General features: G+C 48.8%; 8 protein-coding genes across 8 annotated transcripts; 5 read left to right on the top strand and 3 right to left on the bottom strand.

The window, feature by feature from the left end:
• Positions 1–422: 422 nt before the first annotated feature.
• Positions 423–1,193, top strand: N7469_001402 (uncharacterized protein; the record flags this gene model as incomplete). The annotated part of the gene is made up of 1 exon (XM_056640322.1): positions 423–1,193. The coding sequence occupies one exon, from the start codon at positions 423–425 to the stop codon at positions 1,191–1,193; it is 771 nt and encodes a 256-aa protein (XP_056506079.1).
• A 90-nt stretch (positions 1,194–1,283) lies between these two features.
• Positions 1,284–2,267, bottom strand: N7469_001403 (uncharacterized protein; the record flags this gene model as incomplete). The annotated part of the gene is made up of 2 exons (XM_056640323.1): positions 1,284–1,912; positions 2,096–2,267. 2 exons carry the CDS (start codon positions 2,265–2,267, stop codon positions 1,284–1,286), a joined length of 801 nt encoding a protein of 266 aa, XP_056506080.1.
• A 501-nt stretch (positions 2,268–2,768) lies between these two features.
• Positions 2,769–3,957, bottom strand: N7469_001404 (aldo/keto reductase; the record flags this gene model as incomplete). The annotated part of the gene is made up of 5 exons (XM_056640324.1): positions 2,769–3,107; positions 3,137–3,262; positions 3,332–3,565; positions 3,674–3,754; positions 3,889–3,957. 5 exons carry the CDS (start codon positions 3,955–3,957, stop codon positions 2,769–2,771), a joined length of 849 nt encoding a protein of 282 aa, XP_056506081.1.
• Positions 3,958–5,717: 1,760 nt separating this feature from the next.
• Positions 5,718–6,695, top strand: N7469_001405 (LITAF-like zinc ribbon domain-containing protein; the record flags this gene model as incomplete). Its single annotated transcript, XM_056640325.1, has 3 exons — positions 5,718–5,742; positions 5,805–6,369; positions 6,470–6,695. The coding sequence occupies 3 exons, from the start codon at positions 5,718–5,720 to the stop codon at positions 6,693–6,695; spliced, it is 816 nt and encodes a 271-aa protein (XP_056506082.1).
• Positions 6,696–7,243: 548 nt separating this feature from the next.
• On the top strand, positions 7,244–7,483 carry N7469_001406 (uncharacterized protein; the record flags this gene model as incomplete). The annotated part of the gene is made up of 1 exon (XM_056640326.1): positions 7,244–7,483. The coding sequence occupies one exon, from the start codon at positions 7,244–7,246 to the stop codon at positions 7,481–7,483; it is 240 nt and encodes a 79-aa protein (XP_056506083.1).
• Positions 7,484–8,253: 770 nt separating this feature from the next.
• N7469_001407 (uncharacterized protein) lies at positions 8,254–9,677 on the top strand (the record flags this gene model as incomplete). Its single annotated transcript, XM_056640327.1, has 3 exons — positions 8,254–8,509; positions 8,572–9,065; positions 9,126–9,677. 3 exons carry the CDS (start codon positions 8,254–8,256, stop codon positions 9,675–9,677), a joined length of 1,302 nt encoding a protein of 433 aa, XP_056506084.1.
• A 488-nt stretch (positions 9,678–10,165) lies between these two features.
• Positions 10,166–11,026, top strand: N7469_001408 (class II fructose-bisphosphate aldolase; the record flags this gene model as incomplete). Its single annotated transcript, XM_056640328.1, has 1 exon — positions 10,166–11,026. The coding sequence occupies one exon, from the start codon at positions 10,166–10,168 to the stop codon at positions 11,024–11,026; it is 861 nt and encodes a 286-aa protein (XP_056506085.1).
• Positions 11,027–11,282: 256 nt separating this feature from the next.
• Positions 11,283–12,368, bottom strand: N7469_001409 (uncharacterized protein; the record flags this gene model as incomplete). Its single annotated transcript, XM_056640329.1, has 1 exon — positions 11,283–12,368. The coding sequence occupies one exon, from the start codon at positions 12,366–12,368 to the stop codon at positions 11,283–11,285; it is 1,086 nt and encodes a 361-aa protein (XP_056506086.1).
• Positions 12,369–13,167: the final 799 nt, after the last annotated feature.

The following is a 13,167-nucleotide window of genomic DNA, read 5'->3' on the forward strand; positions in this document are numbered from 1 at the left end:
CCAAGATAAATCAAAGCTTATATGCTCAATGGTATTGAATAATAAACATGAATATTGTACAATTGGGAGTGTTGATGTCCTCCTCAGGGGAGTTGACTATGTAGTATTCAGAGGATGAGGTATACAAATGTAGCGACAAGCGTGTTTTGGCAGAAATGAGACCGCCTGTAACAAAGTGTTGTACTTTTAACAGTAAAGATCCAAAATTACTAGTGTTTCCCATACAGATCTGAACATTCTTTGGTATGCCGAATACATACACCCATTGTTCATGCAGACTCGAGGGGGTCTTGGAGCTCCTTGCAACTCGAAGCTTTGTTGCTTCGGCGTCGGCTTCCTTTCTGCATTCCTTTCATTTCATCAAACCAGCCCAACATGTCTCCAGTTGAAATTGATTGACACTCGATCGAATAGCATCCACCATGGCGCCTCGAAATCCCTCGAAACCTAAATCTCGAATCACCTGGTGGATGCGTGTGCGCCGTTATATCTACGACCTCGAGTCACCCCTTCGTCTTAGACATACTCTTGCCCGACTGAGTCACCGGCATAAACACCCTTTACCCGCTCTACTCCTCTTGATCCTCCCTTTCCCGACATGGCATTTCGATCTCCCAGTTCCCGTCCCGGTCAAGACCATGTTGAACAATGTCTCGCTTCTACAGTCCCGGAAAGCCCAGGCTGATCTCACCAACATGCGCTCCGTCCCGCTTTGGCGATCACGAGACACTCCCATAAGATCTCTATACCGTATTTACGAGGCTCTAGTCGCGCGTGAATTCTACGCCATCGGACCCGAGGTCGAGTACTTTTTCTATCAGTCTCGTCGCGCGTGGGCTCTACATCGGATACCCGATCCGCATGATGGGGATCCGGTGCGTTATGCCATTCTCGCTTGTATTGCTGAGGAGTTGGCCCTCGCTTTTAATTGGCGCATGAGTCTTGGGATGCGTCGGGATAAGAGCAAGCATATCTATCGCAAGTCGTTTGACGACTTACTTCCTCCCTTCACGGCTGAAGTCGCGCCATTTTGGACAAGAAATGCAAAGCCGATCGACCGCGATCTATTGATCAAATTTCCTTCGGAGTTTTTAGATGGATCCGGGAGACTTGTTCTTGAAGAAGGTGGAGAAAATCCCATATTTGCAGAAAGAAATATCGTTACCGATACTGGTCATTTCTACACTGTTTAGAGCGACTCCCGGCAAAGAAGTCATTCAAAAAGGAACGCTGACCTGCCTGGTGCAGCAGGTAACAACAAAGTGATGTGTTTTTTTCTTTAATTAGAGAAAAGCTTCTTCATTATAGTTCTCTCGATAAGCCGCTGCTATCTCGTTCATCGTCACTTTATCAGGCGCCATCTCGAACGAGCAGATGCTCATCGTACGAATGTATTCGCGATTCAACGGACCGCCATTCTGCGTCCGTAAATGCTTCAGCATAGCAATCACATCCGAGATATCTGATCCACGCTTAATATGTCTCCGACTATTGTGAATCCGACGTAATTTCCGTTCCAGTGCCCATTCTAGCGGTACCGCGAGAACGCGCAAATTGGCACCCTCCCATAAGACAATATTCTGCTCCTCTGCTTTCTCAAATAGAAGCTCGCGATGGTTGTCAGGTACGAAGAAGGCTACTTCGTCGTTTAGCCAGTCATCGATGAATCCCAGGCGTCGGGCTGCGCGAGTCATCGCATCTCGAAGTGGCTTTTTGATATCATTGTCGTGGGCCCATTGGGGTTCGAGCAAGTAATCGATGTCGCCTGTACTTTCGCGATTGTGGAATAGATTCGTTGCGAGAAATCCTCCAGTTGAAATTAGGGTTATTGGTGCGAAGGCGATGAGCCAGTCATCCTGGCCCATCTCATTGTCCAATACCTGGAGACCTATGTGTGTTCGAATCAGTAAGGCTGAAAGAAGAGAGATATTACTGATCACATTTAAAATAAGTAGAAGGAAAAAAGAAAAGCTCATATTCAATTCATCTTCAGTTGTTTCTTCTTTTCTCCATTTTCCATTTTTTTTCTCTATCTCTCCCATGAAGAATAAAGATACATTACCGGAATATAAATCTTTGAATGATTTATTCATACCTCTTGTAAAATCGTCAGCGCCAAATCTATCCTTCTCCACATCCATACCTCTGCCACGGCCACTGCCTCTGCTGTGTGGTAGTTGACGAACGACCGATGCGACAAGGGGACTCGGAGAACGGAGTGAAGACTGGCATGCCGAAGCCCTGAGCACCAAAGGGTTGCAGAACATTTAAAAAACAAAACAAAAAAAGAACCTGCAACGGGAGGAAAAATCCAAGTCGACAATCGATCAAGTTCTAGAGCTACCCCGCCTCTGCTGCACGCTGCTGGAATAGTCCACGCTGACGGGCTTGCAACGGACGCGGCGCTTTGGAAAAGGGTCATGCACCATGGTCTTGTGTACTTCGTATGCTTTGTGTTCTGGTGCTTCGGGTATGCTGGGGCGAGAAAGTACACATATATCAGTATTATCTCGAGCACTAACTTGCTAGCCGATAGTACTTTTGTAATATACTAGTACATTGGCAGTGTTGAAGAGATAAAGACAATCCTTGTTTGCTTACTTGAAGTTACTAGCATGCCATGTGCCATGGGGGGTGGTACTTTCGCATTGCTCATTTTGGCCGAGTGCAAGTATATGAAAAAAATACTATTTCAGTTTTTTTGACAAAGAAACAAAATACTACTACTGGTATTGCTAGTAGTTACTACTAAATATCTCTAGACCGGTCTACTCCTCCAACTTCGTTACCGTCGGGTCCCACGCCACAGGACTATACTCATCCGTCTCAAGACTCTGCACTTCCTCGGCAGTGAGACTGAAATCATATACATCGGCATTGGCAACAATGCGTTCCGGCGTAACACTCTTAGGAAGCGGGATGAACCCTTTATCCAAACTCCAACGGATCAGCACTTGAGCCGGCGTCTTGCCGTATTTGTCCGCCAGTTTTTGCACGGCTGGCTCATCGAACCGGGCTCCGCGCACAATTGGGCAGTATGCCTCGAGATAGATCCCGCGCTGTGTGCACCAGTCGACGATATCCTTGCGACCCAGCCATGGATGTAACTCGACTTGGTTGATACTTATGACTCCACCGCGGCCCTTTCCCCGCGTTCAACCTCGAGCGTGGAAATGTACTTTTCCAATTCATCTAGATGGTGAACGCCGTAGTTGCTGACGCCAATGGAACGGACTTTACCCGCCTCGACCGCTTCGACTAGCTTATAGGTGGAAAGGAAGGTTAGCGGAGAAAAAGAAAAAGCCTCATTCAGTTAGAGAGTGATCTTTACCGCACGCCATGCGCCCTTGCGATTATCCGAGCCACCTCGAGGCTGATGAAGAAGCATCAAGTCAATATAGTCCAGTTTGGATAGACTGAGGGATTGCTCGATTTGGTTCTTGGCACCGTCATAACTGATGTCGATGACCTTGGATGTAAAGAATATTTGATCGCGAGGGATTGCAGATGCACGCATCGCATTGCCACAGCCGGCTTCATTCTTGTAGATTGCTGCCGAGTCAATCTATGACGGGTTTAGTGAATGTATTGTACAAGATTCTGTACCGCGCGGACCCGAAGTCGAGATGGATGCCATGCGGGGTATTTTCTTCTTTTTGGGAGATGGACTTACATGGCGATAGCCGGCTTTGAGTGCTTCGAGGCAGCATCTTTCAGTGTCGTCGGGAGGACTGCATGGGATGTGTGTTACTATCTGTTGGAATACCTTGTGGTTATTGTACGGCGGGGGTGGAGGGTTTACGTTTTATAGACCTAGAATAGGCATTGAAATTAGCATAATCGATTCGGAAAAAGGGAGAACCTGAAGCATGTGTGCTCAAGGCGTACTCCGAAGCCTAATCGAGGAATCTCAAAACCGCTAGGCAGCTTGATCGTAGATGTGATGGTGGATGCCATTCTGGAGACGAGACGCATGCGGTGCGGGGATTGTGTCGAGTGGGAGGAATTGGAGAATTTTAAGTTGGAGACGAGATATCCTGTGGATCTCCAGTCCATCTTTGACTTTATACCCTTTCCCAATCCTTCTTATATGGTTGTTCTAGGCGATCACCACCTCTAGAGTGAGTCTGTATATCCGAGTACTTTTTCATATTGCTTGTCATTGTATCGCTTTATTGGACGCGCAATTTAGTAATGTGCGTACGCCTCAAAGCTTGGTCTCGGAAATGGCTGAATATAGTAAGCCCGACTACAAATTGTCGGAGATGTACTACGAGACCGATAAGCTGGGGTGTGGTATGGAGGTGGAACACGAAGCAGATGTTGCTAATCGTGGGTCGATGGGCACTGCATAATCTGCCTATAGCCTGCTTTTGGAGATGAGCTGCCCAGAGCTGTAGACTCTAGTAAGTAATGTTTCACGCGATTGCTCAACAATGGCCGAGATATAAGTCAACAAAAGACAAGGGCATTATGATCTCCGCTAATCCGGGACTTTGAAGACTGGCTTCGAGGACGGGTTCGGCCGTAGATTAATTTCCCACGATGACGCGACTGCGCCGCCAAACATACATGCTTCACCTAATTTCGGCTGGTATTTCGCCCAGTGCGTGCGTGGTCGTATTTGGGGGCCAAATATTCAGCAACTAGGCAAATTTATTTTGCGAAAATCATCGACAATCTCGCTCGATGTACTTCTAGTGGCATGCTTAATCTACTTAGGGAGAAAGGACCATTAAGGATCCATCTTGTTCAAACATTGGGTGCCCTACGGAGTACAAATACACCAGCTGGAGTCCATGAGGTGTTGCATCATCGGTATTGCCTGTACACAGCTTTGCGGGCAGTTCGCGATTCATTTTCTAAAGGGGTAAGAGATTGACCAAATGACCATGATAATAATGTCCTCATTGGTGGGAACTTACAATTCACAACCCCATCGCGAGACACAGCCATGAAACGGCCGAGGGGCCTTGCACATCTGTTCACTGCTGAGCCATTGTTCCCGAACCAGTTACTGCAAGAGGAATGTGACTATTTCTGTTTCTTCTTCTTTATTTGTGCAAGGCATGAGGTCGTGTGTCCTCGTTGGTCAAACAGTCTACCCAGCCCCTTTTCAACACCGCCATTTTGAGGCTATCCGCAAGACAGAAAGTGGATCCAGCATAGTTCCCTTGTAAAGCTTCTTACAAAACGAAATGTAATGTCAGCGAGCCGCAGTGGCGCAAAGCCTCTTGTCGCTGGTGATATTTACACTTCGCAAAGCTACTGGGTTCATGTTCTTGCAAAAGAGAGAGAGAGAGAGACGTGTACATGAATAGTAGGCAGGGCTTGGAACACTCCGGATATCTTTTTTCTTTTTGTATTCTTTTTGGGCATACTAAGGAAAACTGTGTACATAATAACTTCAACTTCGATGGATCCAATTTCAGACGCAATTCCAGAGCTTTTTGGTTGTCCCCGCGGGGTCCCAAATAAAACTGTTGCGAATTAGGGCAAATCGAGCTAGCTCAACTGCAGAACAAGCTTGGCCTGGCTCGCTTTGACTGGTCTCAACCTTGACGATCTCCGATATTCGCGCTATTAATATCTTGAAATTTCATTTCCCGTGATAAACGTACAAACCCGCCCCCATTTGACATCGGGCATTTCCTACTTTCACTTTCCCTCCAACTCATTTCGCCCCGGGTCACGTCTGCAACACCTCAAGAATTGCTATGACCGGTCAAAAAGATAGCGAGGGTAAGTTGTGCTATACGTTCCTGCGGTGAGGAAGCAATTTTTTTGACTAACAGTATGAACAGGTCTCATTCCCCTCGAGCCAACGGCCCAAACTTCATCGACGGGCTTCACGAGTCCACCACCCGTTTCACCTGGCTCACCAGCTCCTCCCTACCAATCCGTCACTAGCCCCTTGTCACCACCACCTCTGAGCCCGACACAGCCTTCCTCGAGTTTTGACACCACCAATGCGAACGCAAACCAAGCGCCCGCCGAGAAACCTCGTGTTGCAGATGATATCGCCCCCACAGTCGTGAGCAGCTCCCGCGACAACCCATCAAGTTCATACGCAGGGCAGACGAGCGACCCCAATACCGGATATACCGCGCAATATGCGACCCCGGATGATGTCAAGAGCTACCCGGGACAGCCTCAACCGACATACCAAGACCCTACGCAACAAGCTCCCAACTATTACCAACCTCCAAGCCAACCAGGCATATATTATACCCCTTATGGTCCACCTAGTGGCTATGCTAGTGCTACACCATTACACGCATTACAGTCGGCTCCCGCGCCAGTTGATTGTCCGGCATGCGGACATCGTGAAATGACTCGAACTGAGGCTGTTACTGGAATGACTACACAGTGAGTGAATCACAGCTTCGACAGCTAGCCACAATTCGTAAAGGGAAAGGCACAGGCGCTGTGTCGCAGTATCAGAGTGAACGCTAATTGTCGTAAATAGTGGGTGGGCAGCTGTTCTTTGCTGTTGCTGCTGTCTCGGATGTTTCCCCTACCTGATGGCCTCGTTGAAGGATGTCGATCATTATTGCGGAAAGTGCGGCGTCAAATTGGCCTGCTGGCATAATAGCGGTCGGGTGCAAGTGATGCAGACAGGACAAGTTCCGAACACGCAAGGGCAAGGGCACCCTCAGCTCGTTCAGACCGAACAAGCTCCGCAGAACAAGTGATGCGCTAAAAACAATTCTGTCTCGGCTTTTTGCTGAGTTGCGATATTACGATTCTTTATTATTGATGCTTTTTGAGTGATACCACTTATGTTGAAACATATGAAGGCGTCCGATCTGGTGTTGGATGTATGGCGTTCTTTTGATCTTGAATTTGTCTTGCCTGTATTGTATCCCAGCACTATATCATATTATGGAATAATGACCAAGCCTTTGAAAAGCCTCGTTGAAATGGCTGGGCTGTATTGACGATCCTGATCTGAGTCTACTAAGCCAGACCCGAGATATTTCACATAATTCCCTTTGACACAATCGCTTTAAGCCATTGCTTTGTCTCCTTGGGCTCATCGTCTTTGTTCTGGCCCTGCCAGTTTACCTATAACTATGGAAACTGGCAGGCATTCTGATGTCAATCTACCAAAACTATCTTCTGTGCAACAATGTGCAAATTAACATACCATCACATCCCCGCTTGCGGGCATATTGCCAATTGGACGATTTTGTCTTACGCGAAATCTACGTACTGGCTGCGTTCCCTGCCTACATCCTTCATGATATGCGCAGCCGCCAGTCTTGCCCATGACCTTGCCCAACAGCCGATCGGTCCATGCTTGTGGTGTCAGAATGGTTTACTACTAACAACGCCCAATCGGACCTCAGACAGTGCCTATCAATCCATCAATGGCGTGAATGCAGCCGTCGCACTCCTCAATTCTGCCGCACAGAACAGCCCTGATCATATGAGCGAGACCTCATCAAGCTATGCTAAGGCCCCATCCAGACGGCCATGAAGTCTCAAGTCAACTTCTAGGATTCAATCTGTTTGAAAAATATCTCAAGTAGTATTTTCTAGAGAGCTCCAATTTCAACGGCCAATGAGTCATGGCTGACTCCTATTCTAGTCTCGATGGATTCTACATCGCACTACAGGAGTGATTCTTGCTCTGTCCTTTCGGGGGATGATTCTGAAAAGGGAGCACATGAGTATGAAGCATCGAATATGAACAAACTCTCAAATTCTCCAATAGGGTTTCGTCAAATGAAGATATCCCATTACTAGCGATGGAGAATCATTCGACTCTACACCCGAGCTTGAAATCACATCTGACAGCAGTGCGGGAGCTTCTATGAGTGAGGATTGGTTGAGCACGGCCTTTCTCCAATGCCTTGGCCAGATTGTTTTCTAGAGCACCCTTGGGTAGCATTGCTAGTCGGTAGATTGAATCCATTTCATATCGGAGAATCGGACAAGCTCGGCCACATCGGACAATGATTAGCCGCACTAAGCTTGTTCTCCCGGTAGTTGAATACACAAGTAGTCTTTTCCCAATCTGCCTATATTGGATACCCGTATACAATCCGAAGATAGGACCGAATCCAATTTACCCGAACGTTGAAGCTCGGATGGTCGGACTTGGCCCGAACATCCCGCGGTCTTCAGATAAACCCCTCCAACCCCCACGTTTATTGCCTGGACCTCTGTATATAGCTACTGCTTTTATTTAACCAATTTCTGTGTCCCTTGTATATTTGGTCAATTCAATCTATTACTTCGAACAAAATGTCTAAGCCTACAATTGGCTTCGTCGGCCTGGGAGCCATGGGCTTCGGCATGGCTACACATCTAGTCAAGCAGGGTTATCCTGTTCATGGATTTGATGTCTTCCCCGCTTCGGTGGATCGTTTCAAGGCTGCTGGTGGAATTACAGCTTCGTCTTTGCAAGAATCAGCAAAGGATAAACAATACTATGTCTGCATGGTCGCGTCAGCGCCCCAGGCGCAATCAGTCCTCTTTGGCGAGGCCGGTATCGTTGAAGGTAAGTTGTGATTTTCGCAATCCTCACTATGAAAAGTCGCTGGCTAACTGTATCTATCATAGTCCTTCCACAGAACGCAACTCTTCTCCTCTGCTCCACCGTTCCGGCTTCGTATGCGCAGTCCGTCGCCGCGGAGCTGCAGTCACGCGGTCGTGGCGATATTTACTTCATCGACGCTCCTGTTTCTGGCGGCGCTAAGCGTGCTGCTGATGGAACTTTATCTATCATGGCAGGCGCATCGGATTCTGCCCTTGAGAAGGGTCGTTTCTTGCTTCAAGAAATGTCTGATGCTGATAAGTTGTACCTCGTACCCGGTGGCATTGGTGCTGGAAGCAACATGAAGATGGTCCACCAGGTCCTGGCCGGTATTCACATCCTGGGAGCTAGTGAAGCCCAGGGATTCGCTGCGCAGCTGGGATTGGATGCTGTGAAGACCGCGGAGGCAATCAAGTCGTCCGGTTCTCACACATGGATGCACGAGAACCGCCTACAACGCATGCTGGAAGAGGATTGGCACCCTGGTGCCAGTGCTTTGACTATCATTTTGAAGGATGTGGTAAGTGTCGAATTTATGAATTGTGTTTGGGAGATTCAAATGTTAATCAAGGTGAATTAGGGCATCATCACTACTTCTGCGCGTCAGAACCAATTTCCCACGCCTCTTTGTACTACCGCAGAGCAGATCTACTTGTCTGCTTTGCTGCAAGACTATGGACCTGTTGACGATTCTTCAATGGTTCGCCAATACTTTAAAGAGCCTATTACCAAAGTCACCTCGACCAAGTCTGCCGAGGAAACCGCTGAGGCTTTACAGCTGGTACTCGATGTGATGGAGGTGACCAACCTTGTCGCTGCTGCTGAAGCCATCAGTTTCGCGCGCTATCTCAAAGTTGATCTTAAGCAATTCTTTACTCTTGTCAGTGATGCCGCGGGCGCCAGCCGCCAGTTCATGACCAAGGGCCTGGAAATGATCGAGGGCAATATCGGCAAAAATTCCGAGACCATCAATGAAGCTATTGCTCGATTGGAGAAGGGAGTTCAGAAAGCTAGGGATCTCCACTGCCCGCTACATCTCGGAAATGCGGCGATCAATGTCTTGTTTATGGCGAAGAGGGCTGGTCTGGGTGCTGAAGGTAGCACGAGTGTGATCAAGGCCTTTGGCAATTAGTTGTAGATATCCCATTCTGTTTGAATAAATCAATTGTGCTTCAGATTTGAATCTATTTCTTTTTAATTTAGCTTTAATAAATCCAAATCTGTAGTTCTCTTTTCCGTTGCTGAGCTGTTAACGGAAGCCCTGTCGTATGATACATATCCTACTTTAGCCTCACTTCGAACAACCGAGGACAGAAAATAAGAATAATCAAACCACGCCATATAATTGTCATTTCCTGCAGGAGTTTCACACAAAAATCACATCTACTTGACAGCCCTGCGCCGGGTTTGCGACCCGACCGGGTCAATTTGACGTAACAAGGTCCGTTCGGAGCATCTCCGGCCACTCGGACAAGATGCGACCTATCGCAAGAATCGGACAGAACAACGAGCGCTCATCGAAGAGAATCTTGTGGATGAGAGTCTTCAAGCTCCCCGCATAAATCTCTCGCATACCCACTTCATTTGTTTTTTCCACAAAACACCATACACTCCTTCAAGATGCCTCTCACTGACAACCGCGCCCTGCGCATTCTCGACCATGCCGCCACCAACCATTACGGTGTGCCCGCAATGTGCTGCTACAATGTCGAAGGCATCTTAGCTACTGTCCGAGCCGCCGAGGCGAAACGCTCTCCAGCTATGATCCTGCTTTTCCCATGGGCAGTGCACTACGCCGATGGCATCCTCGTCCACGCCGCCGCCGAAGCCGCGCGCAAAGCCTCGGTCCCTGTTACAGTGCACATGGACCACGCACAAACTCCGGAGATCATCCGTTACGCAGCGGATCTTGGAGGATTCGATAGTATCATGGTCGATATGTCGCACTATGAAAAGGCGGAGAACTTGGCGCTGACTCGGGAATTGGTGGAATATTGTCATGCGCGGGGGATCGCCACGGAGGCGGAGCCTGGCCGCATTGAGGGTGGAGAAGATGGAGTCGCAGATACAGCTGATTTGGAGGGATTGTTGACAACTCCCGAGGAGAGTCAGGAATTTGTTGATACGGGAATTGATTGGCTTGCGCCTGCGTTTGGCAATGTTCATGGCGAGTACGGACCTCGAGGTATTCAGCTCGAATATGATCGACTCCAGTCTATCAATGAGGCTGTCGGTGGAAAAGTTCGCCTGGTCTTGCATGGCGCGGACCCTTTTACCAAGGAAATTTTCCAGAAGTGCATTGATTGTGGCGTGTCCAAGATCAATATCAACAAGGTCTTGAATAACGAGTACATCAAGGTGCAACAAGAGAAGGCAGGCAAGGTGCCGCTGACTACATTATTGGAGGAAGCAACAAATGCTATGCAGAAGGCCGTTGAGGGATGCATGGATCGCTTGGGCTCCTCTGGAAGATACCCTTAGACTACTTTATGAATGATGAAGCGTTATTATTATGAGAAGAATTGGTATTGAGTATTGGAGATGACGCGAAATTCAAAGAATTGAAACGGACACAGATCTGATCAACCTCCCAAAACGCCCTTTTCATTAAAAATTTCTTTGGATATCAATGAAGCCCAGAACAAAGCGCGCCGAGTCCCTTGCCGAATTTAAGAAGTACAAGAAGTGCATAGTGAAAGAGTGACAGGCTGCTAAATCACGACTGGCGAGATGAGGTTTAGAGACCAAGACGGCCCAGGAGACCACCGATGACGGGCACATCGTCAAGCATACCACCCAGAGGACCCAGAGGGTTGGCTGGTTTAGCACTCGCGGAGGGAGTTGCGGAGCCAGAAGGAGTGGCGCTTGATGAGGCCGAGGCCTTGCTCGAGGCCATATGCTGCTCGTGGATCATGACCGAGTGTGTAGGTCGAGCCTTGGTGGACATTGTGACGATGACCTGGTGGGTGGGGGTAGGCTGCATCATGACGGAGTGGGTAGACATGGGCATAGGGTGGGGCAGAACGGGCATCATAACTGAGTGGGTCGATGAAACCTGTGGCTCTGGTTTGGCCATGGGTGTCTGCACGACGGAGTGTGTCATGGACGACATAGCGGAGTGAGCCTTGGGGGGAATGGGAGCAATGGTAAAGACGGCCTCGGTGGAGAAGGAGGATGAATAGGTCTCTGGCAACTCGGACATCTCAGAAATCTGAGGTACCATAGGAGCCTCAGATATCATGGGCATATCATCAGACTCCGACGAAGAAGCCGGCATCTGCATAGGAGGCACCGGATCCGATAGAGGGGCCGGCGCAATGTTGGTGATAGCTGCGGGGATGCTGTGGGAGTGGTGCTCATGAGGCTTCTGAACAACTTCAGGCTTGATGACAGGAGCTTGAGTAGGTTGAGGCGGTACAGCCTCAGATGTCTTGAAGATAGGGGTGGCATGATGCTCGGGAGCTTCAGATGAAGAAGGAGCAGGATTGGCCTGAGGAGCCTGGAAGGTAGGGGCCGGGTCAGCTTGAGGAGCCTGGAAAGTAGGCGCCGGCTGCTGGGCTTGCTGGGCAGGCTGTTGGAACGACTGAGATGAAGCCGGAGCTGAGTTGAAGTCACCGGACTGAGCAGACTGGGCAATCTGCATTGCCTCCATGTATGCAGGAATGGGATTATCCATGCCATCGTCATCCTCGACTGCAGCAGTGGTGTCCGACATGAATGGGAAGCTGCTGAAAGGATCACTTGACATGTCCGACTTGGGCATAGACGGCGCAGCAGCGGCGCCAACGGCCATCACGGCCAGAGAAATGTAAGAACCATGCATTTTGGGCGGGGAAGGTCTTGACCTGGACCAGGGGGAAGTATCGAAATGAGAGTATTGGGTCAGATAGGAAACTTTGCACTTGGAATCGGGGGTAAAGGGATGCAATGGCTTTTATGTCGAGGTAGTTGAATTCTTGATCGTCGCGCTGTTGTGATTATTTTGTCTGCCGCGTCCTCCATACCTTATACTCCGGAGCACGCGCATTGATCAAGATCAGCGTCGCTTGCTCTGATGACGAGTGTTGCGTAGCATAAGGGGCAGGCTGGTATTAGAGGTATGGAAACCTGGCGGAGATGCTTGGATTCCAGCTCCTTTGTCGTGATTATGGTTGGCCACTGTGGAATGATCGTCCGAAAGTTTACCTCGACAAGTTGATTGGGGGTTGGAACGACGGCACAGGTATAGATCTCTCATATTCAATGCAAAGCACACATTTCCTGGTGGCCGGTTGCTCTATTGAAAGTAACGGGCCTCCTAATGGAGCTGTACGGACTACGGTGGAAGAGGCTGGTTGTCGCGTGAAGCTGCATGATTCAGCCACGTTAATATCAGAGGTTTCCTCGTGGGGATGCATTGTGTCGTCAGTTATTGTCCTATGGAGAACCCTAGATATGCAGATTAGTCTTAGTCTCTGCATACAATTGCAACTCCATGAGCAGTCTATGTATTCAACCCTTCACCAAGATTAAGCCCCTGTCACCTCCTTCAATCTACTCAGCGTGCGTACGTGACTTTTTTCCCGCAGAGTTGTATTTCTCCTCTGATTGGTACTACGAAGGGATATTCAGGCACGCGGAAA

This window comes from Penicillium citrinum (genome assembly GCF_028827155.1).
Source record: "Penicillium citrinum strain IBT 23319 chromosome Unknown utg000001l:1.0-4955037.0:1.0-4956770.0, whole genome shotgun sequence".
NCBI lineage: Eukaryota > Fungi > Ascomycota > Eurotiomycetes > Eurotiales > Aspergillaceae > Penicillium > Penicillium citrinum.